Below are 27,332 nucleotides of genomic sequence, written 5' to 3' on the forward strand. Positions count from 1 at the left end.
TGGATCTACTAAGTTTACATTCTACTATTATGCTAAGAACTGGCGTTCGTTCATTAGGATTATTTACATGTAGATAATTATTGGAATCAATGTCAGGATCTAAAACTAGATTGGAGTCACCTCATATAATACAGTTTGAGTTGTCAAAAATATTAATCTGTTCATGAATTTTTAATAGAATTTGGATCATCTCTATTCGGACCATATATATTAATCAACGTAAATCTATTTTTTCTATAGAAATATCGAGTGCCAGTATGTTACCTTGAGTGTCATTCCACTTATATTATCATAAATATTGAATTCAAAATTGTTGTTAAAAATGCATACCCCCCTCGAGTTGTTTCCATAGGAACTGAAATAACATTTAAAATCCCATTGCTCAATAATTTCCCTTTCATGGTTGTTACATATCACTAAAGACAATTTATACTTCGCGCGCTAAACTTTACTAAACTTATAACCGACATCCGTAAGGGACGTGTGCGCATGCAGAACGACAGCCATTAAGACGTGTCAACATATATAATCTCGGGTTACATATATGGTAGCGCATACGCAGACTACAGCTTGCGGTGAGTACCTAAACCCATGAAAGATGTTATTATGATATTTGTAGTCACTAATTGTTGTAATTATGATTTTATATAGCGCTGTGTCGATAAACAGCGATATTGTTTACCTGTCCGCGGTATGTGTACACACGTACAGGTGCGCGGTGGTGTGTTATTACAAGGTCATGTATATATCGTTAGTAACTTGGATATAGGATGTTATTTTTAAATGCTTTAGAAATAGAAATATAATGATGCTATGTAATATAAAGTGTATATTATATACCCATGTAGCTATTTACTCATATTATTTTATATAAAGGATAGGCACGTGTATTGCCTGTGACTATTATTAGCTAGGCTTGGTTAAGGGTTTACTAAAGGGAAACAAATGGAAAATTGAAAAGACCAATATTCAAAGATTTCAGCAATGGTTATTAGCTTATTATACACCAAATTATTCAGCTAATTGTATAGAATGTAGAAATGTTTATAATAACTCTGTTGTCGTTCGAGTATAGCCATAATCATCAAATTAATGTACTCCTTTGTCTAAAAAACTCCAGCACAAATGACAAAGTTCCTAAAGCTAGCAATTATGGATAAAATTAAAGAAAAATGGTGTATGTAAGGTAAGCTAGTGTTTATTGGTGTTATATCAATGTATTTTAATAAAACATACTTGTTAAGCATAAGCTGCTAATTAATATTTGCAGCCATATTTTCCCAAGGAACTACTTTCACCTTGAAAAGTATGGAGGCCCATAGTGGTAGGGCATAACTTGCCATTAACTTTTGGTACCATATTTCACAGATACAATCAACCAAGCAGAATGCAAACCCTCCATATCAATATGATGAATGTGTCCTTTTGGCTTCATATCTATACATTAATCAATAAATATTTACCAGTGATCAGTATCTTTTAAATGTCACAGAACTGTACAGATCCAGCTGTGTAATCTTGAATCAGATGGTTGATTTCATAGGAGTTAACATCTCCTTCATATAAAACTTCGTATACTGCATTAGGATATCCATCTTTTCCCGAAATGACATTTACAACAGTCCCTTTGAACCACTCCTTTCTGTCAGTCTCCTCCTCAACTACCCACTCATGAAGAATTTGCCTACCCAAGAATTTGGTTGGTCTGTATCTAGTGCTTCTGAAAATTAATATAAACATGCATCAAGAAACTATTAAAACAAATTTATAAAGTATATGATAATTTGAACAAAAACCTTGTTATTATTTGGGGTTTTGTAACCCTTATAAGGCACTCAATCCATTTTGAATTAATGTCCAAATTCATACAAATTTAAAATAATAATTGTTATCAGAGATAAATATATCTAATTATACACACACATACACACATGTCAAAATACATGTAGTCATGTACATTATATATATATAAATCTACCTGTGCGGGGCAGGGACTGGTTGTTCGCATGTGCTGGCTGAGTGTGGTTGTCTCCTTTGTCTGCTACTGAAATCCAATACATCATACACTAAATTAAAGGACTGTATACTAATGTACAAAGTAAATGAACTCCTGAACAATAACTGTTTTATTATTTAGGTTTTGTGTTACACTCTTATAATGTACTCTTCCATCTTTATTTCATGTCCAAATTCATACAAATCTAAAATAATAATTGTTATCAGAGATAAATATGTTTAATTATACACACACTACACATGTGTCAAGATACATGTACATCATAAATACTACCTGTGCGGGGCAGGGACTGGTTGTTCGCATGTGCTGGCTGAGTGTGGTTGTCTCCTTTGTCTGCTACTGAAATCCAATACAGAAATATATATTTTAAATTAAGAGGCTTTATACTTTGACAAATTAACAAACTATATAAACTCCTGAACAAAAATTTGTGTTATTATTTGGGTGTGAAATTAAGGTTCAAATACATACACATCTAAAATTGTAATTTCATCATGAATGAAGATTATATGTGGATAAACATACAAATGTATATACATGATACATATATAATACTACCTGTGCTGGGCAGGGGCTGGTTGTCGAACAGTACTGGCTGGCTCTAAGTCTACAGAACGTGGTAATTGGGAACAGCTGGCTTCTCCCCTTTTGAAAAAGAATCCAGTAATAAGCAACAAATGCACCAGAAAGTCATGGCAAATTACTAATACAAAATAATACATTTAATCAAAGGTAAGAAATGTCCACGAGGCAAGCATACTCGATTACCATAATTGTAAACAACACAGTTCACCTCTTAACAAAAATTAATGTTTTTAGCTATCTTTTCCCAAATAAAGAAAAATTCTCTAAAATATATAGATATTTCAAGAACAATACAATGTAAAATTTCCCCATTTGAAAAGGTACAGGCCCCTGAAATTATTCGTAAGAAATTTAGTGACAAACATATACTACAATGTACATATATGTACCTATGTTGGTCAGTGGCTGGGTCTTGGCAGGTGGCATCTGGCTCCGATGAGTGAGAACAGTTTGCTTTTTCTCCTTCGTCTCTTGGTTGGACCAGTCTTCTTCTGCTCAACAGGTGAAACATACTGTAATTATAAAAAAATAATAGATGTCTTAAAACACTTGTCATCTTATCAGTCACTAATAGATGCAGATTTCAATTGATGCATATGATAATTCTTTGCAAATACAAACTTACTTGGTACTTTTTAAAATTAAGGAGAAAGATAAATACAAACATAATCAAAAGAAATACATTTGAGGTTATACCACTTACACACTTACCCATAAACCTGGTTCTCGTATGCAGGACATTTTCCTTCGCGAGGTAATGCAAGTTCTGGGAGAAGGGCTTTAAAGTAAAATGCTTCAAGCTTGGTTAACATGTTTTCCCATATGATGTTGTCCCTATATATCCTTTGTATGAAAAGCTGGTATGGATTCATCGTACGAACAACAAAGTCGATCCAGTTTTTGTTGCAAATGTTGAGGAGACCATGACATTGGAAGAAGTAGTTATGGTTTTCTTTCAAAACAAGTTGACCATTCAAGTTTTTTAGACAGAACGAGGACTTCTCTGATGCCTGCCAAAGATTTAATGGTTTGGAATGCAGTAAATTTTTAATTTCGATGAGGCCAGATTCTCCAGTATTCGAGATTACAATTCCATCGGGACTGCCTGCCAAATATTTGTACGTTGCATGGATGACAAGTCCACTTCTCTGAATGGTGACATTTTCCTGCTGTTCTGCTTTTTTCAGCTTGTACTCTTCGATAGTTGTATCTTCCTGCAAGATGCCATTCCGGGTGTGTGGCGATTCCCACGGAAAGTCGAATAAAGAAGAGTTTTAACAAGCTTTTTGACAGGGAGGGTTGGATTTCTTTTCACAATATGGCCGAAATTGGAAGCTGTAATTCTTTTTTGTCTTTGGGGTTTATTTCTGTAGTTGTTAGCATTTTGTAGGGTCTGCTCCCGACGTGTATATAATTTCCGAAAGAAATGCCCAGGCTCTGACGCAGTAGCACTCTCCCATACATCGCATGACCACTGAGGCCCCAAATTCATTCGAAGCGCTCCTCCATAACAACGTGCATGCCAGGATCCACGGTTACATAAATTATGCACTTTGCCACCATCAAGTTTGACCCTCATTGACATCCAGCACTCAGCAAGGTTGGTTGTACTATTGTTGATCAATCTGTCAGCTTTGTCGGAAATCTGTACAAGGAAAGAACTAACGTCTTTAATAATGTGCTGTTCAACATTGCTGTACAATATAGTTGTGCCAAATCTTGACTCGTCCTGGTTTGAAAGTGAACACCCCTCGGTCCAGAAATCTATCTGTTGATCCAGCACTGTCATAGTACCATCACTGTCTGGTAATGTAGTGTCCAAGTTAGGACTCGCATCTTGATTCACTGAAGACTGTAGATGAGCATGACAGAAATCAGAGCAATTAGCATGGTGCCCAAAAACATGATGAACAGAATTGAGAATGTCACTTTTCAATTTTTGAACGGCATCTGACCTGTTCGTGTTATGTTGTGAAAATTCCTTAGAGCGGACCCTGATCGCACAACGGACAGCGCTTACCAACCGAACCCTTGTAGCTTTTGTTAGATGGTGCTTTCCTTTGTAGAGGGGGTTGTCACTCACCAACTTCTCAAGTTTGCTGCGATAGCACTTGCACACATGGTTAGCACATTCCTCTTTTGTGACATACCTTCCCCAAACAGGAACCTCCTCTTTAATTCTAGCAAAAACCGAAGAATCTCCATCACCAATCAGTCTCATGTACCGTACACCATGTTTGGTTTCTGCCTCTTTGAATCCCTCTATGATGATGTCACTCTCCATAGACTGGCTATCCTGCTCCCAGTTCTTGAAACATGTATGCTGTCTGTTGCTGCCGGAATTGCAAATGTAGCAATATTTGTTTCTGACTCCTATGTGAAGGAGTTTTTGAGTTTCTCTCCCGATTATAATGGCTACCCCACCAGCTGCATTATACGAGTGCTTGTGGGTCCTTTTGGACCACCCCCCATCTGTTATTACTGTAATAGCTGGCACTTCTTGATGGAAGTCATTACGGTTGATGGCCAGCTTTCTTTCCTCTTGGCCAGCTATCAGCATTTCTTTCTGAAGTATTGAAAGCCACCATTCACCTATTTGAGTTTCAATGCTGGTGAAAGAAGGCTGGGACAATCCGGGGGCATTAAGGGTTCCCATAAACTCATTAAGGTGGGCTGGCCCATTCCCTGTGACCATACTACCCCAAACTGCGCGCACATTAATGTCATACCGTTTTGACCCTGGAATCTTTGGGCTTGTTTCCATTTTGAATTTGTTCATGCAGCCCTGACATTGCGCCATCAATACACTTGCCAAACCATATTTTATCAACTACATTTTCCAGTCTTATGGGTGGCTTTCCTTCATTGCTAATTTTTATTGCGCGTGGACATGTGCAAACATGTGTTGTTATTTCTAAAACATGCTGTTGTAGACAGTCAAGATTCACTATTCGGTACCCTTTTGGTGATGTGTTCAACACTTTGCGTAATTTAATCTTTAAGTCGTATTGGCTACTGGGGAATACAGTATACAATGTTTTTTCTTGTACATTTTGAAGGGAATTTCCACACACCTTTTGTAGCTTTTGAATTGTCAATTTCAAACTAGACTTATTGCATTTCTTAACACCATATTTTGGTCTACCTCGATTCTGGCGTTTTCGATTTCGGTGCCTACCAAGACCTTTTCCAAAAACACGACTTGCTTTCTTCTTGTTGCCCATATTCCACAGAATAGCGTATTTACGTTATGGCTGCTCCACTCAGTGCTCCATATAATGCCAATTCGAAACATGTAAATTTTAACTTACTATTTTAACTTACCTGTTACAACAGAACTTTTCTTTTTCCCACACAAAAACAACCATGTCATAATTTCTAAAAAATATATCGTAAAATGTGTAACTTATACTTACCCGAGTACCGCGTGATGTCACGGTTTTGACAGATCAACTTCAACCAATATTTAACAGATCTCTGATAACAACATAGTAATGATCGCTACCTTTTAGACTTAATTATGTTAAACAGATGCTACAGATACAATCACACAAAATTCTTACCGAAACTAGATGTTGGATCTCTGTAAAAACAAAAACTTTCTTCGGTGTTTACTCCAATGGGGGCATTTCACACCAAACCGGAAGTCCTATACCTGAAAGATATAGTAGTTTCGTATTTATATCAAACGTGTTTCTCAACGTTTACATACTATTCACCATGCATTTTTGATAATATCTAACAAATATAATGTTTTAACATACTAGAAACTATTTTATTACACATTATCTTCAATATTTGGTGAATACGTATCGGCGGATTGATACACACTCTTCTTCTTTCGGTTTTGACGTGCAGTGATGTACCAAAGAAAAATCCCAATTTCTACACATTAACGGTAATGTATGTCATAAAATGCTAGCACGATACTCATTAGGACGTTATATATTTGTTTTCTACATTACTTATCACGATCGCGTACTTCGATTTGCAGAAAGAGACAAATGTATGTCGCTTGAAACAAACCAATATGGCGGCGCTCATAAACATTCTGAGACCAATATTATCCATTACAAGTAAACATCATAAAATAAGTTGACATGGTCGTTCAAGGGTAGCTTGCCCTTCCTGAACATTTAATTGACATCATGTGATGAATTAAAGCTTTCGTTTGGGTATTGTTAGTTGTGACAATTTTTTACAAAATTAGGTGTGTTTTTATATAAATATTACTAAATAAAATTACTGCTAAATACATGTTGTTTTAACTCTTTTGAGCAATGCTGGTTGGCATTGAAAAGAATAGCATGTTTTCTTTATTTGTGTGTAGTTTAGGGTTGGTACATGCTGAAATTTTAGAGAAATAAGCTTTCAAACATTGCACACTTATCTAACATCAACATAGCCTTAAGTAAACCCTTAAGGAGTCATGCTCCGTACATTTCTGTGTATATATTTATAGGGTTCAATCATGATAGTTATGGATTATTGTATATATAGATGTAGCTGACACATGAACCCTGGTTATTGTTGTTATAATTAACATAATTAGATGTTGTCATTAGACGCAATGATAGTTGACCGTCGTTGATTATGGTTATATCTGTGATTGTAGTTCTTCATCCGGGTACGTACGTGTGATGAGGAAGGCCGTCCTATAGAGTGACGGGTCACCTTGACCTGTATGTGGTGACCGATACTGTAGCAACCCATACTATGCAGCAGTGGTCAATGTGAGACAGTTCGGGATACTGATGCTGGCTATCGACGAGCATTATGGTGGTACAGAACTGTGAAATATGCCTATTGGGTGGACTTCAACTGTGCCGTGCGATTAGTGGTACAGAGTACATGTATATATGAACTGAGTGGAACAGAGCCTACTCTTATAAACGTCTTTGTAATATAGAACAGTTGGGGAACACAGTCCATCCTTGCTATGTTTAGTTGTATTATTGTATAAATTATGTCTATTTCTTTCAATATATTTTTGTAAGGTGTGCAAGTGAGTGAGACCGATCGATATACTTCTGTCTACTATGTCTATATTCATTTTAATAGTTTTGTATATAAATTTGTATATATTGTAACTAGCCTGTGTCCTTTGTTCTTTGAAAACCTACAATCGCTCATCCCGTTACAATGGTCTTCAATAAAATGTGTATCTTGGAAACCAAGAAAGAATACTGAATTCCCTAAAGTGGCTTTGTAAGATATTAAAGACATCCATTCTTTTTCCTTTTTACCTAATTATCTACAGATTGCTGATGCGATCCTCATATGTTTTGCCATAATCTAACACATTACAGTTAATGTTGTCTGTATAGCAAGTATTGAAAATGCAAAAGCAACGGTAGTCTGACAGAATGAATAGATAAAAAACATGTATAAAATGTAAAAAAAAGGTTTTATTCCCAGTCTATAACACAGAGTAAATAAATACTTCATAACATGAACACAACAAAGAACCTAGAACTCTGGCAAAATCGGACCAGCCAATAGCGCAGGAGCCAAAGCTATAAATGGCGGATCACCAATATAAGAAGCCATCTCAATTGATACAAATGTTCTTATAGACACCATAAGGTACTCTGAACATGACAAGAAGACTCTTTACGAAAAAAATAGTTCAACCGATCTGTTTGGGGCCAAAAATGCAAATTTCCGGAAAGAGCCTCAAAGTCCACATTTTAACTATTTTTTTCGTAAATAGTCTTCTTGTCATGTTCAGAGTACCTTATAGTGTATATAAGAGCACTTGTATCAATTAAAATGTCTTCTTATATGCTATATTTGTGATCCGCCATTTAAAGTAGCCATTTGCATTTACGACAATAGGCTCCTGCGCTATTCGCTGGTCCGATTTTGCCAAACAAACTGTTGGAGTACCTGGCATAGTCACTACTGAACACGATAGCCTGCTTATTTGGTGTCATCAATGCAATTCACAACGAGTTCTATGTCTTCTCCAGAAAATATACATTTTTCTCTTATTTTACTGAAATTTACAAGCAGCTTCACAAATTACATATCCACAGTGAGACTGGCAGTTAGCCAGGGTACATACCAACAATTAATGACATTAGTTTTGTTCAATTGCAGCACAGTTATAAGTTATAGGCTTGCAAAATATCACTGGTTAAAGCCATTACGTAGAATCTCAAAGACCAATAAACACAAAATCAAATGTGACATTAATAAATCAAGAAAGAAAAATGTTAAAACCTTGACCGTAGTTCCGAAAGACCGTGAAAATACTTCAATGTCTGCATGTTATATGTATTATTTACACCGAAAAATAGTAAAGAAAAGAAGAAAAAACAAGATAAACCATTGCTCGCCATTTACGATATTATAAGGGCCCGAATTGCGAAGCACTTCTTAGGTTACACGAACATGAAAATGTATAGTAGATATATTAAATGTCGTCCTATGGATGGCTGTGTAGGTCGAAATGACAACAAGGAGTAGGGTAGAAGCTTGTTGACGGCTTATTTATTCAATGTGAAGTGTAGAGTTCTCTCTTTCTCTCTCTAATATGTGGCCCTAGAGGAGGCGGTGACGTAGGTGGATGTAAGGTGTATGTGAGGCGGAAGTACCCAGTCTCAAACCTCAGTCTCAGTCTTATTCCCGTCAAATGTCCGTCTGACTGGGGCCTATTGCGGCCCTCTATTTATAATGATTGGGTACGTGACTGGTGCACGTGCCGTTGGGACAATGCTTGCCCCAAAGGTTACCCAGCTCATCATAAACTGTCAAAATTTACTAATTTTAATTCAGAATACAGCCTTACCGGCGCCTGATGCAGGCTTAACAAAATAGAAATGTTTTGATTTTCTGACTGGACTTGGTTGAGGCTGGACAGAACCGCCTGTAATATGCACATTTTGTACAAACTATACTGCGCAGTTAAACAGGTGTGTGGACTAGGCGATGTCCTGTCATTCCTTCCAGATCATTCCACGTAGTCCCTACCATACCCATACCTATTCGATAACAATTTACTAATAAGTTGGTCACCTAGTTTAACACGTGCATAGACCGTGCGACGTCCTGTCATGCTTTCCAGAACATCCCACGTAGTCGCTACTAAGTAGGTGCCGTAACAATTTACTGATATTTCGGTCACTTAGTTTGGCCATGCCTTAAAACAACAACCTAACTCTGGCTGCAATCATGAGTAAACAGTTCCGCGTTACTGACCTTTAAATATACTACACATCGGTACTAGGTCTAAGCAACATTATATACACCACAATAATGCACTATGAAATTAAACACAGCCTAATAAAATATATACATGGTTGTTATTAAATAACTAATACTTGTACTCTTATAAAATACACTATAATTTAACTCAGCCCCGCGATCCACAATTATACACGGCTAACATGACAACTTCTGTCAAGGTTCAACAGGTACCCCAATTCCTGTTTACCTAGCGGGAATATTCAAATATCATATCTATTAATGATATTCATGGGGACTTAAGCAGGGCTACTAGCCTGCCTATCTCTATAGGGTTACAACCATCTATCACCAATAATATCATTGGGGCTTAAGCAAGACTACCAGACTGCCTACCTTTATAGGGTTACATAAATCGTGTAATTTGTTTAGATAACTCTTTGTTGCACTGTTAATTGGCAATGGTGATAGTTTTACGTATGCACTTTCAAAATTTACACAGCAAAATGTTTGGATTAGCCGACCTACACTTCGGTTCACCCTGCGAACATATGGAAACAATATTATTAGTGAAATCGTCATTTATGATATAAGCACAAAAATAGATAACTTGACAAGGTTACGAATCATTTGATTAAAACCTTTCTCCATTAGTTATCTTCGATGTTTACACCTGAATTTCCTTACTTCAGGTTGTGAATATGCTGGAAAGTGCTACAAAAACGAAGAACATTTTTTCGGACTACAGTGGGTCATGTTACGGTAGTAAAGGAGAATTGATGTGTGTTGGTGTACCAGTCACACACGTACAAACAACAAGGGGTGGCCGCAGTATCCGTTCGCCAATCACAATGCCGTAACCATGGTCACAGCTTAGTCACTATGTTTACCACTAATTGACCTATTGTTACAGAAACATTGAAAAAAGAAGTTACCATTCAAATGATTACAACTTTGCACGGTGTAATTTTAATATCAAAAACTTTTATTTTCAATCTTAGCCATTCCATTAATGATAAATTTAACGTTTGTTTCTAGTCAAAACAACATTTTTTTCTGAACAATGCATTATAAAAACAATGATGTACATTGCATTTGGTTTGATCTTTATGTTGAAAAAACTTTCGCGAAATGAGATAAAAAGTAATAGAAAGCATACATATAAAAACATGGGAAACTACCTCTATTGTAAATTTAAAAAATCCGTAAAACACGAACAGCCTTCTTAATCCTTTACGCTGGAAGATGATCTGCAAAACTGCCAAACTGCAGCTGATACATTAAATTAATGAGGCTATATATTAAGATTATATATTTCAATTTCTAAAATTGTCCTAGAAGTTTTAATTTTTTAAAATATTATGGCGATTATTCATAATATTTTTGTCATTTTCATTAGTATGTTTGTTTACTCTGTCGTTTACCATTACTTACGTAACGGATAACATCTGACGATTACTTAAACGACCAATTAGCAGCATGGATAACACGTGCATGGCAATGTGGGGCATAAACTCAATGTCCATTACTGTTACGTCAAACACATAAAATACTCACGTGGAGGAGACTGATGTCCCGCAATCGCGTTTTAGAACAAAATCCATATCCTTTCGTAACACAGAATAAATCGAACATGCACTTAAAATATGGGAAGAGTTTAATTGATGTTAAGCTCTTGTATTTATTTACTGATTATCTGTCAATTTCGTATTTGTTTTGTGTCCAATATACTATTGACCAGACAATGAAGCCCTATAATCCCGCCCCATTGTTGGTATTAGGGTTAGACAAGCGAAGCGATAGGCAAATTGTCTATCTGAAGTGCCCAAAGGAATGTTAAAATTTATGTTTAATAGAAGTGGTTTAACTATCTTCTATAAAATAGTAAGTTTGTTTTTTTACCGTTAAAATATTTTGTATATCTTTTATTCAACATACGTATATCACAAAGATTTTCTATGAGTTGGTAGAAAACATCAACAAGAATATTAAGATTTTACGAATTATCATCAAACACAACGATATTATTTTCCTTTACAATTATTCAATCACAGCTAAATTATACATCTGAGCGTTAATTATATCTTAACGCTTTTCAACTGATATCACAGCCCTAAGACATGAAAGCGCAATTGAGACAATTTAAATGGCGTTGGTTGGTCTGTTGATTGGGCCCAATCCGGTCATATTATACTGACAACGGGCGAACCAGTCGTCCCACTCCTTTTATGCTGAACACTAAGCAGAAGCCGAAATTACCACTTTTATAGATTATATGGTGTCTCGACCAGAGGGCAGACCCCGGAACCTTCTTCACATGGGTGAGCGTTCAACTCAAAGCCTTCGGTGTTCAGGGGGACGTGAGGGAAAGTAAAAAACTAATTGTCTTAACAAGAACGACCGCATCTTTCGCTTTGTGAAATTGTCTTTGTGTTTTTCATATGATGCCATTGTTTAAATACGTTTTTGATCTGTTATTCAGCTTTGAACAAAATTAATTTGTCTTCGTTACTTGAACAATGATTTGTGAGTGAGATTATCCGTTCTTTTAATTCCAGAACATTTTCCACGAGATGTTAAAGGTTGTTTTGCTAATTATTTATGTCAATTTTGAATGATTATATCCAGAATCTGTCCTTCCCGTTTAATGGCTAAGACCACAAGAGACTGACGTTATCGTATAAGTTACTGAAAACGTGGAAATGTTAGCGGGTGGTTATTTTCGTGATTTCCTTCAGTAAACTGTACGCGTGGGAGTTATTTTCGCGATCTAATGATATTCGCCTAAAATATAAAAAAAAAACGCATTAGTTTCCTCCCTTGATTCCTGTTTGATTTTGTATTCTTACGGACGGTGTACAGTATGAATGTAAAATCTGAATACATGTCAAATCGTTCAGGCTACCGTTATTTAATGTCAATTGTCCCTTTAGTCTGACCAATTTGAGTGGTGTTTTTATACATACCTGACGTACAAAAACCTTGATGATGGACAGGCTTTCGGTCTTCCGTTTTCTAATAGTAAAAGATGTATGTTTGACGGGAAACATGTAATTATCAGTCTTATGTTTAAAAAGTTGTCAAAGGTATTATCCGTATATATTTGTTTGTTTGCCAATACAAATCCTCGTAGATAGGCCGAGACAAAGTCTAGATTACGAAAAAACATTGTTTTATGAATCGAAACAGTTACACGCCAGAAGGATAAATCGTTCTTCCAAAGTTAAGATTTTTTCCTACCTGTCATTAACTAAGTGCTTGATTAAAAATAAAATAAATCGGAAGGTGTTACTAATCCGCTTTCATGATTAAATTATATCACGAAGTTAAAATATTATGTGTGGGGGAATTTTCGCGTTCGAGTACGGCGGCGCATTAGGGCCACTATATATAATTTAATTTATCTTGTACGTACAAGTTAATATCTTGTACGTACAACTTTGAATGTTACCATCTTGTACGTACAAGTTACCATCTTGTACGTACAAGTTACTATCTTGTACGTACAAGATAGTATACTGTTGAAACTCTCGGTATTAAAGGCTGTGACTGGTTTACCGTCACAATAGCATCGCATGAAGCTATACGTATATTACGTACCCTTTGTTTAAGCCAAATGGAAAAAACACGAATACCTTGCGACATTTTGTGGAGTTGTGATGCTGTGATAAGTTTCCGAACATATACATGTAAATGTTTATAACGGAGTATTAACTAAGATCATCATTTGGACAATAATTGATGTGTGTATATATGTCTAATAAACACAAAAACACATATGAAATAATTTGTTTTGCTTTTGTTGTCAGTGCAATCAGTAACTCGTTCGAATTAGGGCATAATGCCTAGGATTTTTTTCGGAGGCAGTTAATTATTTTCAATACTACTATTCTGAAGTAAAATAAATGCTCCAACATTTCCAATAATGGCACCAGTGTGAAGTATTTAACTTTAATTACTGAAGAAAATTACGATTTGTTTTCTCCTCTTTTTAATAGATAAAACATATCATTCATCGGAGATGTATCATATCCATTTTATCACTAAATATATCTTATCTATAAAACAAGCGACTATACAGTTTCCTCGAAAGGAACTATTCAGTGTCAGTTTCAAAATAATGCAAGTGACTCTACAGTTTCAACTCATAATCCAGTAATTTCAAATTACGATTGTGAAAAAGATATTGTCCTCATTGATATATATCTATATTTCTAATATTGTCAAATTAGTTAATAAAACTGTGATCGTGCTTGAAGCAATGCAAAGTAGACCGACTATCTTTAATTACGAAAAATATCAGGCGGGTGACTCAATTCTGCGGTGATGAACAGCAGTTCAACTCAACTTGTATGTACAAGATACTAAGTTGTACGTACAAGATACTAACTTGCACATACAAGATAATAACTTGTTCGTACAAGATACTAACTTGTACGTACAAGATACTATCTTGTACGTACAAGACACTAACTTGTACGTACAAGACACTAAGTTGTACGTACAAGATACTAAGTTGTACGTACAAGATCCTAACTTGTACGTACAAGATAAATTATATAGTGGCCCTAATACGCCGCCGTAATCGAGCGACCCTTGCGGAATTAGCGTAAATATCCCTCTCACGTAAATTTCCATGTCTACTGTAAGTGATATCGATGATATTAAAAGCACGTTTCGTAAGGTGCCTGTTTTATCACCAGCACTATTCCAACAGGTTGTATAACGCTTAAATTCTAAAGGTTGTAAACGTTGTCTATCAGCTGACTTCCCCGGGGATCATTCCATGTGTACACATCCTATACAAACTCAGCTGCCAATGTTAATGCATTTGGACAATGGAGTATCAATGAAACTTAGATCACGTCCATTAACTAAACAAAAAAAACAAAGAACTGATTGAATTGATGTCCAATGAAACACGCCTATTTAACGTCAAAATTCTGTAACTAGCATTCAATCGAATAGGCAGTGGTATTACTTTCAAAAGAAATAGTTCGCAGTTCACGACAGATATGGATATCTTTGCAGTGCTGCTTTCGATGCTGTGCATTTCTTATATAACTTGTAGGGTAACAAACAGCGAGACTAAACTGCTGGACAATATCTTCAATGGCTACAACCCACTCGCCAGACCAGTAATAAATATTACGACTCCTGTCATCGTGGACGTGTCGTTGTTCTTAAATTCATTTGAAATTGCTGAAGAGAGTCAAGAACTGACTACGAGAGGGTGGTTTAAATTCAAGTGGAAAAACGAATTGTTGGCCTGGAACATGACTGAATACCCAGTGCCTCATCTGATTGTTAGCCCCTCGATGGTTTGGCTACCTTCTTTGACCATTTTCAATTCGAATGATGACAGAAATGCAATAATCAGGAGCATTTCCGATGTCCAGCTCTCACCGGACGGAACAATATCTTGGTCACCAGATATATCGCTGAAGACATCTTGTTCAATATCCGTTATGAAATACCCGTTCGACAAACAGAACTGCGACATCAATGTCATAGCGTGGTTAAGACGATCTTCTGAACAGGAGTTCAGGTCGGTATACAATAAAATAAGTGTGGTGTCGGACGAATTAAACACGGAATGGGAATATCTCGGATCGTCCATTCAAGTTAAAACGATTACATACGCTGATTTATCTTCGGTGGAATTTAATATTGAAGTGAAAAGACGTCCGTTTTATCAGATTGTTCACACTCTTATACCCATTGTACTATTATCCTACATGAACTGTTTCATTTTCATCATTCCCATCAACTCAGGAGAGAGCACCTCGTTTGGAGTAGCCATATTTCTGGCTTTTGCCGTTTTCATTGGCCCCGTGAAAGAGTCGCTGCCTGTGACGTCTACAGAGACGTGTTTTCTGACAGTTTACATGATCGCCCAGTTCTATTTTGGAGGTTTGGAAACTTGTTTGTCTTGTATAACTCTACGCCTGGCCTCAAGGACAACACGAGTCAGAACAAATAGCTGGTGGAATAAACTCATGAACATAAGCTTTCGTCAAAAACAAGGTGGTTCAAAGGTTTCTCCTGAGTACAGTTCTCCGGACGCTCAGATTATTATAGAGAAATACTCCAAAGAGAGTGATGAAATCGATGTAACAAAACCTCAAGGCATCAGTATTTCTGAACAACCACAAGGTGATGTCGACATTGATTGGGTAACATTGTCATCCAAGTTAAACACGGCGCTATTCTTTTTATGTATATTAGTGAAAACGGTGCTTCTTATGGTTTATCTGGTATCGACTGTTTAATGGTTGTTATGTGTGTATGTTATTACACATTTCCTTATATACACTGTCTGTAAATGCAAACATTGATTAATTTCTTATTAAAAATTCGTGTGTCAAATAAATTAAACATTAATATGGACAGTAAGAGGGAAAATGTGATGCTGTTATTATTGTATATTGCTGTTGTATCTTATTAGTGATGAAATAAATCTTCATGTATTACAAATCTAGATTAACGTCCTTGTTATAATTGCATTTTTATATGGTGTGCCGTGTTTTCGTGTATAGTGGAACTTTTGTATCACTACAATATATGATTAAGGAAAATGATGTTCGTTGTTATAGGTTATAAGATTACTGATCAGAATTACAGCGAATTTAATGTTCTTTTGTCCTTAATTGGCTATACAATATACAAACATTATCATATTTCTAACAGAAGAGTTGACAATTGTTCTGTCTCCTTATTCAAACTTTATCTCGATAGAAAGTTACAACGATACAGTGATATGAAATTATTAAAGAATATGTCAATGTACTTAAATGAAGAACAAAATAATGATTAAAAAGATGATTAAAAGAATACATGAATTAAACATTGTGCAAGGATGATAAACCTTGTGGCTCTGAGCGCTTCGCGCATAAAATGTAGTTAATGTATAGGTTTTATATGTAAAATATGGTGGTTGAGATATGATCGTAGTTGTTGATAAAAGATAGTTGTAAAGGAGAGAAGCTGGTGGAGGTGAAACGGTAGATGAGACGAGATGGTGGTCAAAGTGCAATAGCGGTTGAGACGAGATTAGGCGGAAGTGAGATGGCGGTTGAGGTAATGATTTTATATAAATCGATGGTTTCCGCTCGATAACTTTGGTATTTATTGCCCGATTTCAACCAAATTTGACGTATTGCTTTATGTGAATGAGATCTCAGATGGGCTTGATACTAGTCGAAATCCGTTAATATTTGCAAGAGTACGGGACTTGATGACTTCAGCTTATTATTCGTACCTAACAATATTTTCAACTGTAAATAACTATTTTTTTTTTGCTATGCAGGCGACACATCCATTTCCGTGGAATTGTTGTTGTTGTTGTTTTGTTTGTTTGTTTGGCTTTTTTGCAAATGTGATACGATTGTTGTAACAAGCGGTCAATTTGATGGAATCCCGAAAAAGCTGGCTTCAATTTGGCGGGAAATGTTGTCAAATTCAGAGTACACAAAACATAGTTCCACAATATTTTTTTTTATCTTTTTTTCCCTTCCAGTTATACAATAATCTTTGATATTTTATTATCTGATATATGGTGTAAGATATTTCCATTATATTCATACATTCATTATATTGAAGGCTTGTCAATGACTCAATACAGACACAATAGGCCCAATCGGATGCGCATTCAAGTACCTGCGGAAGTCAGTGTTCCGGTGTGTGCATTCTTGTGTGGTAAGTTCTGCGTTTACGCAGGTGTAAACGATTTTCCATTAGGTAAAGTTATATATCAAAGAGAAAAATCAGAAAGTCGTATTTAGTATGAAAACAAACAAAAGTTAATTTTAATACCGTACTACTACTATATCGTGTTTTATATTAAAATTGAACAGGAACATTTACGAGCGTGCGGTTACTGGATTGAAGATGTGGAAAGACGTTTCGTCATGGTCTAAAAATAGAGGAAGTTTTTAAGAATATACCCTCAACAATGTACCTTAGAAAAAGAGGAAAAAACAGCTTTTCACTACTTACTACAGCGGTATAGATTAACTTACCATTATTGTTTGTGCCAAAAACTTAAAATGTTGTAAAATGAACTGGATAAACATTGGAAAAACATCAATTTATTTTATAATTCAAGGCTAGCTGATAACCTGAAGTGATGTTACAATCAAAACTGTTATAATAAAGTATGTGTATAATTTAGTCTGGTATAGAGGATATATTATCCTGTACCAGAAATACATCATTAAATATCATTAAATTGTTTCAAAATGTTAAGTGGTCATCATATCCTATCTAAAGATTTTTAAATATTGAAAAGAAAGAAATGAAGCATAATATTTTACCGTACAGATTGACAATGATCAACATTGAAATGATATTTCTTATATTCACTACACCCAAGGACGTTGTTTATGTAACAGGCCGTATGTTATCAGAAACTTTAACTATTATCTAATTATTATAAATGTGTTTCGTAAGGTGAGGTCATTGATTTAATGATAATGGAACACTTATTTAACATGTTGTATAAGGACTGAATTTCTACTTAGGTAACAGATTTGTAAACAACGTTATACAGTAACACCCTTTAGAGTATTAGTACATATTTGTTTTACTTGTAAATGTACAAGTGTATCAACGAGACTTTGAATGTGTCCATTAGCGAAACAAAACTGACAGAAATGGAACGAACTATATATTGTTTTTATTCATAATTTGCATTTTTAAAGTCAAAGTTCTGTCATTCTTTCGTCGTTGAGACTAAAAACTAACACAGCTCACATTGCCAGAGAGCAGAAAGGAGGGAGCAAAGTATAGTTAAGACAATGCATTACGAAAGACCTGTACTTTTGAAGCTGCTGGTGATGTTGTGTATTTCCAACACATCATGTTGTGGTCCGAACAAAGAGACAGAGCTCCTGAATGATCTCTTCACTGGCTACGATCCACTCGCCAGGCCAGTAATAGACCCATCGTCTCCAGTCATCGTCGGTGTGTCCTTCTATCTTAATTCGTTCGAAATTGCAGAAGAGAGCCAAGAGCTACTGACAAGGGGATGGTTTTCATTGACGTGGAAGGATGAATTGTTGACATGGAACTTGACTGAATATCCAATCTCAAATGTTATTGTACAGCCATCGATGGTTTGGTTGCCGTCTCTGAGCATTTTTAACTCGAATGATGATAGAAATATTATAATTCAGAGTATCTCGGGTGTCCAGCTCTTCCCGGACGGGACAGTGTCTTGGTGGCCAGATGTCACTATGAAGACATTTTGTGCCATAACCGTAAGGAATTATCCATTCGACAAACAAGAATGCACCATAAACCTGTTATCTAGGCGAAGACGGACGGGTGAACAAGTGTTCAGGTCGTTACAGACAGATATAGTAGTTGTTACAGAGGAATTAAACACAGAATGGGGATATCTTGGGTCGTCTATTCAAGTTGGAAAGATCGAATATGCTGATTTATCCTCGATGGATTTCAATATTGAAGTGAAAAGACGTCCGTTTTATCAGATTGTTCACACTCTTATACCCATTGTACTATTATCCTACATGAACTGTTTCATTTTCATCATTCCCATCAACTCAGGAGAGAGCACCGCGTTTGGAGTAGCCATATTTCTGGCTTTTGCCGTTTTCATTGGCCCCGTGAAAGAGTCGCTGCCTGTGACGTCTACAGAGACGTGTATTCTGACAGTTTATATGATCGCCCAGTTCTGTGTTGGAGGTTTGGAAACTTGTTTGTCTTGTATAACTCTACGTGTGGCCTCAAGGACAACACGAGTCAGAACAAATAGCTGGTGGAATACACTCATGAACATAACCTTTAACCGTAATCAGAGAAGCGTGAAAGTTTCTCCAGAACATTTACCATCGGACACACAGATTGTTGTAGAGGAATACGTTATAGAAGACGAGGAAACCGGGGTAATAAAACCACAAAGCAGCAGTTCCACCGAACAATATGTTGACATTGAGTGGTCGTCTATAGCAACCAAACTGAACAGGGCACTTTTCGTGGTGTGCATTGTGGTAAAAACAGTGCTTCTTGTGGTATATTTAATGTTAACTATATTCTGATATACAGAACGTAATAAAACATCTACCAATATTTAATGTTGATATCGTTTGATATGTCTTCTGAACGTAATAAATCATGCTCCTGACAAATTATTGTAGCGTCAAAACGTAGAAGTGATCAAATACTTTTGATTTTTGAATTATTTCCGTTGTTAAAAAACTTATTTTCACAACGGGTTAATTTCGTGTTTTCAATGCTCAATGAATAATTCTCATTAGATTTCATACGAAATCCGACTTTCTGATTGGCAGATTGTTTTTCTTCTTATACTCTGAAGAAAAACTTTGAGAATGGCGCGAAAACCCAACGTAATAATGACGTCACAATAGAGACGTCGACGTTGCGTATAGATTTGAAAAAAATCTATTTGAACATCAATAGAATCGTACATTTAAACGCATTATGTTATCAAGTAGTCTAAAAACTTAATTATTAGCATTAATGTAACTAAATAAATTTTAATTGCAAACTTTTGTGAGAATCTGCAAATATTACCAACTATATGTTAATTTACACAATACGTGTAATGTTGGTTTACAGTATAAGTGTAATGTTGGTATACAGTATAAGTGTAATGTTGGTTTACAGTATACGTGTAATGTTGGTTTACAGTATACGTGTAATGTTGGTTTACAGTATACGTGTAATGTTGGTTTACAGTATACGTGTAGTGTTGGTTTACAGTATACGTGTAGTGTTGGTTTACAGTATACGTGTAGTGTTGGTTTACAGTACGTATACGTGTAATGTTGGTTTACACAATACGTGTAATGTTGGTTTACACAATATGTGTAATGTTGGTTTACACAATACGTGTAATGTTGGTTTACAGTATACGTGTAATGTTGGTTTACAGTATACAGTGTAGTGTTGGTTTACAGTATACGTGTAATGTTGGTTTACAGTATACGTGTAATGTTGGTTTACACAATACGTGTTATGTTGGTTTACAGTATACGTGTGGTGTTGGTTTACAGTATACGTGTAATGTTGGTTTACACAATACGTGTAATGTTGGTTTACACAATACGTGTTATGTCCGTTTACAGTATACGTGTAATGTTGGTTTACACAGTACGTGTAATGTTGGTTTACACAATACGTGTTATGTTGGTTTACAGTATACGTGTAGTGTTGGTTTACAGTATAAGTGTAATGTTGGTTTGTAGTATACATGTCATGTTGGTTTATAGTATACGTGTAGTGTTGGTTTACAGTATAAATGTAGTGTTGGTTTACAGTATACGTGTAATGTTGGTTTACAGTATAAGTGTCATGTTGGTTTACAGTATACGTCTAGTGTTGGTTTACAGTATACGTGTAGTGTTGGTTTACAGTATACGTTTAGAGAGTATCAAAATCATGTCCCGAGCTTAAACTGAAAAATCATAATTTCAAGACATTATGGAAAGCCAGAAGTACCACCATTTATTGGAATACACTATTTTACAGCTAGGTTTTCATAATAAATAATAAAACATTATAATGTCATATATGACATCACAAAAACATTAACAAATTGGATTTTTTCCACGGTACATTCGATCACATAGAGCAACATTATTGTGGTAACAATTATATTTTCAATTATGAAACTGCATCATCGGTGAATTTGAGCAGGTAAACTTTACACAGAAACAAGAAATTATGTTTCTTAAATCAATATTACAGTTTGAATCTTTTGCAATAAGTAATCGTAGAATAACGGAGACATTATTGCAAATTATTGACTAATGCCCAGATGCAGTGTTGCTCATAAAAAATGCGTCATTTTCAAAAACCTTTGAAACGACAACCTGCCTAGTCTACCTGATCTTCGGTCTGCTGTAAGCAAATATTTCTCCTAGACCACCTTGACTGTCATCACTGGTGTCCCAGGTTGTGCATTTCCGATATTTTCTGTACTGTGATTAACTTTAGGAATCATTGGCTCCTGCAATGATGTGGATAATATAATCCATTTTCATTGAAGAATTGTGAGGTACAAAACGTTTTTCACAGTGTATGTATAGTGTCACTTTTCTATGAACTGCATGTGTTAAACTAAATCTATTCTACATGTGCAAACCAATCAAAATGTCTGGATGTCCATGTCTGAATTGTCTACAATTTACATCGGGAATTAAAGGTTTTCTGAACCATACAGTATTAAATACCTGGCGTAATCTTATTGTTGTTGTTATCATCCAGAGAGAATGAAATGGATTTCGGGAATCTTTGATATCCTGTTCCAAACGAATGCCACTCTGGATAAACAATAAGCATTTTACTTTATGCCTTACCAGATACAGGGGATATTCAAGGTTGATTCGGGTTCTGGTTGTGACAGAAAAGTGTGCCAAGTTAGTTTGAGTGTTTACTATGAAACTAAGATATGAAGAAAAGACCATACTCATAAACCTACAACACTATAAATATGTTACATCACAAGGACATCTAAGTCACATTTATATTAGTCTTTACTTCCATGCACACATAACTTTGTGAGTCATTGCCCCTATTTATTTTGCACTGTTTAAAAGAAGACCTTTCAATAGTATGCAAACTAATACCAGTATATATACGTCACACCGGAAAAGGTATTACTACATGAACAAGCTAATACTAGCTTCCTTTGATGCAGAATTCAGACAAAGTGTAACAGAACACATTTTGAATATGTAGTGATCCCCTACCAGTAGTTCTATATTGTCTCCAAGTTACAGAGAAGGCGTACATGAGACCTTTCTATACAGCCCTGTAGAGCTAGTTAACTTACAGTAAAGGCAAGATGACTCCATAATTGATAAAGACGTTTACAGTGCTTAATTCATATTTATGTTGACAAGAATTATAATGAAATTTGAATGTATATATAATCTTATTTGTATCTTAAAATGCTTTTCGTTATTATTTTTACTATAAATAATCATAATCATTAATGTCATGCCTAAACAAAGTCTATTATATCCTTTAACAAATTCCTATTTGCCTTCATATGTAAAACAAACTAATTATATAATGAGAAAATTAGTGACAACCGAAATAAATTCTAATCACGTGGCAGGATGTCGTCAGTCCGCCTGGTATCTAAACTACTTGAACTCAGGTTTCGTAAGGTTTCTGTAATTGTCTTCTCTGTTTACATTGCTTACGAAACTCCACAGGGTCAATACATCTATAACTATTTACTTATTCAATATATCATATCTTTGTCTTTGATATGGTACCTTTTAGGGCAGTTCAGCAGACTATACATATTTATCTTAAACATCAATATAGGCTAGCCGGTCAGCAGTGTAGTGATGTCATGCGGAATATGTCCATTAATTGTAGACACTCCGGGCTTATCATTGATTTTTCGAAACTTGTGGATATAATACCATGTTTCCAGAAAAAAAAATAATCAGTCATGCATCCGTACAGCGTGCTAGACACCCAATGAGAAAACTGTGGGATGTCAGGCAAATATCAGTTACTTGTCAACAGAGGTATCGCAGAGAAAACACCGAATGAACAAAGCGAAGTCTTTCTTCAATAGAGCCGAAGAAAACTAGAAAAAGGGACGAAATACATTTCAGTACAATGTCTTTCATAGCGGACATCACATTATCTCTAATATTACTTTCTGTGTTGTGCATCACTGGTTTGAAATGTAATGGGGTCAATATTGAGACAGAAGTGCTGGACCATATCTTCACTGGTTATAACAAACACGCCAGACCTGTAACCAATCTCTCTTCTTCAGTCGACGTGGAGATTTCGTTTTACTTAACTTCATACGAAATAGCAGAAGAGAGTCAAGAACTGCTCACAAGAGGGTGGTTTTCACTTATATGGAAGAATGAGTTGTTGGCATGGAACGTGACTGAATACCCAGTAACAAATCTCGTCGTAAGTCCGTCGATGGTTTGGCTACCATCGGTGACAATCTCCAACTCGAATGATGACAGAAATGCTATGATCAAGAGTATAGCGGGTGTTCAGATCTTCCCTGACGGAACGACGTCTTGGTGGCCAGACATAGCTACCAAGACGTCGTGTCAAATAAGTGTTCAAAAATACCCCTTCGACAAACAAAAATGTGAATTAGAGTTGGCGGCATGGCTCAGAAACACTCGGGAACAACAATTCAGGGTGTCAAAAAACGAAATAACCATGGCATCACAGGAATTAAACACGGAATGGGAATTTATCAGATCTTCAGTAGAAGTGGAAATGATTGGGCATGCAAGTTTATCTTCGGTGAAAATCAGCATCGAAGTTAAAAGAAATGCTTTTTATCAGATTGTTCACACTCTTATACCCATTGTACTATTATCCTACATGAACTGTTTCATTTTCATCATTCCCATCAACTCAGGAGAGAACACCTCGTTTGGAGTAGCTATATTTCTGGCTTTTGCCGTTTTCATTGGCCCCGTGAAGGAGTCGCTGCCTGTGACGTCTACTGAAACGTGTATTCTGACAGTTTATATGATCGCCCAGTTCTGTGTTGGAGGTTTGGAAACTTGTTTGTCTTGTATAACTCTAAGTTTAGCCACAAGGACAACACGAGTCAGAACAAATAGCTGGTGGAATAAAATTAAAGACATAGCATCGTTTCTGAAATCACGTGAAAGGAAAGTTTCCCCTGAACTTTTGTCAGCTGAACCTCAGATCATGATAGAACAAGTTACGAATGAAGAGATAGGAAACAAAGCAAAAACTCAAGTCATCAGTACTATAGCTACACCACACCCAGATGTCGTTTTAACCGAGCACATGGAGTCTTCTGGATCACCTTCTGTCAGTGTCGACTGGACAACAGTAGGATCCAACCTGAACGTATTGTTATTCATTTTCTTTATCTTCGTCAAAACAATACTACTTATCATGTTTCTGATAATGGTCGCTTCGTAAATATCGGGGACAGGAAACAACAAAACAACTTCTTGAGAGCGGATTTGAAACCTCGTGTATCCTGTTGGCCAATACATTATCCCACAATTAATCTCGCAAAAAAAAGCTTCAATCACAGGCACATTAGACCAAGTGCCACCACACTTGGCAATTTAAAACAAATAGACAATAGAGCGCAAAATTAGGCAGATGTGAAAATTATGCAGATATCATGATTATAGTAAAAGTAGTAATTAAGACGGTTGTAAATACCTCATTTTTTAAATAGTTTTTTTTTCTATATAAATCATTGATTGTTAAAAATCTTTATATTTGTTATATTTGTCATATTGGCATGCAAATCTTCAGTAGTTTCAATGTCATTATATATACCTCGCCGAAATTTGTTGTGTATTAAAATGTTTTTGTTTTTAGGTAATTAAAGTAACATGTAGACGAAACATTTAGTTTCATTACTGTTACAATTCCTTATTATATGCTGATTTTATTGGTTAATATATATATATATATATTATGTGTCAGCACATTATTATTCAGACAGTATATTGCCTGCTACTCAATGTCTTCAATCTCCAGACGAATGTCTCATAAATTGATAATGTGCTAATTATATTAACATGGACAAAAAGTAGCTGTACGTGAATGTTATTTTGAAATCGGGCAAAAAGTGTCAACATTTTTTTTTTACCTTTGGCACATCTGAAGAATCCCTGAAGGACGCAACATTGTATAGTACAGTTTCCTTTTAATGTTATAAGACTCTTTCATATGTGGATATGAAGGATAGGGATATTTTACCCGAGGGTCACAAAATGTAGTAAAACCCGAGGCTTGCCGAGGGTTTTGCAACATTTTGTGATCCCGAGGGTAGAATATCCCTATCCTTCATATCCACTTATGAAAGAGTATTTTTCTTTCATACCACGACGTTTTACTGCAATTTTACAACTATAATATCCCGCCATTTTGAAATATTTACATTTTCACTTCGCCCCGCCTCAATGAAACTAGTAAACTCCGATCACTTCATTTCCCAATGAAGATGCTTGGTCACGCGCTGACCTCTGACCGGCGTGAGAATACATTTTGACATTGTTTACATTTTGACCTAGTTTTACGCCGCTTCAGTTTTGAATGAACTTTCTGCCTGTCTTTGTACATTCAGAAATGCTTGAGAAAGTGATATTAGAAATTGTCAGTAATATAATATTATACAGATATTTTACACGTATTTTGGTGAAACGCTGACTTAGGCTCAAGCCCCGGAAAAATGCTGAACATAGGCTACCGAACGCATGAGGTTCACCACTCATCGCAAATAGGCATAATCGAACGCAAATGATTATGATAATGTGCACAATATATGTGATGCGGTGATATACATGCAAGCTTAGAAACGATAGATTCCATTAAATAGCAAACAGGCTGATTTCAGTGAAATTAAGCCTAACAAAACGATTCTGTGAGTGTCGAAACCCCACAGCATTGGAGGGTCGTTGGAAACCGCCAATATTTCAAATCAATGTTTCTCTACTTACTTTATACAGCATTTTAAATCCCAAAAACTCCAGTTGACAGAGAAGTTATCACATTTCAAGAATAACAACAGAAGTCTTCCAGTGATCTGCGACTAAATCCCACATTTTAACACGTTTTATTGAGCCCCGGAAGCACCATGTTATTGGGCTGCATCACATACCATAGACACAGGGGTTGGATTTCACAACATGTTTAGTTAATAAACATTTAAATGTCAGCTACACAAAAATTACCAGACGGAAATACAACATTCAGTTACATTCCACAACAATTACAATTGAATTTTAAAAGGTTTGATTATGTTTAGATACCAACTATTCAGCATTTTCACCACAATCATCATTTTCTTCAAAATCGGACCCCTGCTAAATCGAGCAACCGGATTACACATTGACTGCACTGCTAGTACTGCGCAGCAATTTTTGTATTTGAAGCTACATAATGTTTTTTATGATAAAATTTAAGCCATTAATTCCTGTACATAGAAACAGTATTTAGAAATCGCCGTTTTTAATCTTAACAACGCACAAAGAATGAAGTTATTTTCGGAACTACATTTTGTGTTGCCTTGGTGACGAGAAGAACTGACTGGCGGCTGTTCCGTAGCTGTACATACATGTACGATAACTGGTACAATGTTGCAAATTTGTATAATAATCTGATACCGAATACATATAATTTGATTTTTTTCAACAGCGGGATTTTTAAAATGATTAACGTAAATATAAGGATTGATTATCAATTTTGTTGCTTGCATTGACTGATGAAGAAAGTTAATCTCGTGCAAATGTTACATGAACTGCTTCGCAGTTCACTTCATTTGCACGAGATTAACTTTCTTCATCAGTCAATGCAAGCAACAAAATTGACAATCAATCCTTAAATAAATTCGAAGAAATCCACGACTGGAAGTCAATTTCCATACATGAAAAATTACGTGATATTTTCAACACAAATTCCGTTGCTTGCATCTTTTATAGTAAAACCAGTCAATTTTGTGAAAAAAATGTTAAAATTTTACCGAGGAAATAGAGATTTTGTTGACGCCGTGACGTCACGA

The 27,332-nt window shown here is 35.7% G+C and overlaps 3 protein-coding genes and 1 pseudogene across 3 annotated transcripts; 3 read left to right on the plus strand and 1 right to left on the minus strand.

Annotated features, from left to right (window-relative positions):
* Nucleotides 1-843: 843 nt before the first annotated feature.
* On the minus strand, nt 844-5,297 carry LOC138335629 (uncharacterized; annotated as a pseudogene).
* Nucleotides 5,298-15,108: 9,811 nt separating this feature from the next.
* LOC138334276 (neuronal acetylcholine receptor subunit alpha-9-like) lies at nt 15,109-16,062 on the plus strand. The gene has a single exon (XM_069282916.1). It carries the CDS (start codon nt 15,109-15,111, stop codon nt 16,060-16,062), a length of 954 nt encoding a protein of 317 aa, XP_069139017.1.
* Nucleotides 16,063-18,568: 2,506 nt separating this feature from the next.
* On the plus strand, nt 18,569-19,851 carry LOC138334494 (acetylcholine receptor subunit beta-type unc-29-like). The gene has a single exon (XM_069283152.1). The coding sequence runs from the start codon at nt 18,589-18,591 to the stop codon at nt 19,849-19,851; it is 1,263 nt and encodes a 420-aa protein (XP_069139253.1). The 5' UTR covers nt 18,569-18,588.
* A 3,886-nt stretch (nt 19,852-23,737) lies between these two features.
* On the plus strand, nt 23,738-25,063 carry LOC138335773 (acetylcholine receptor subunit delta-like). The gene has a single exon (XM_069284939.1). The coding sequence runs from the start codon at nt 23,738-23,740 to the stop codon at nt 24,731-24,733; it is 996 nt and encodes a 331-aa protein (XP_069141040.1). The 3' UTR covers nt 24,734-25,063.
* Nucleotides 25,064-27,332: the final 2,269 nt, after the last annotated feature.

The sequence above is a fragment of the Argopecten irradians genome, chromosome 11 (genome assembly GCF_041381155.1).
Source record: "Argopecten irradians isolate NY chromosome 11, Ai_NY, whole genome shotgun sequence".
NCBI classification, from domain to species: domain Eukaryota; kingdom Metazoa; phylum Mollusca; class Bivalvia; order Pectinida; family Pectinidae; genus Argopecten; species Argopecten irradians.

What these genes read in the sequence shown, in the direction of transcription:
- LOC138334494 (XM_069283152.1), top strand. Translation starts at nt 18,589, where the DNA reads ATGCATTACGAAAGACCTGTACTTTTGAAGCTGCTGGTGATGTTGTGT.
- LOC138335773 (XM_069284939.1), top strand. Translation starts at nt 23,738, where the DNA reads ATGGTTTGGCTACCATCGGTGACAATCTCCAACTCGAATGATGACAGA.
- LOC138334276 (XM_069282916.1), top strand. Translation starts at nt 15,109, where the DNA reads ATGGTTTGGCTACCTTCTTTGACCATTTTCAATTCGAATGATGACAGA.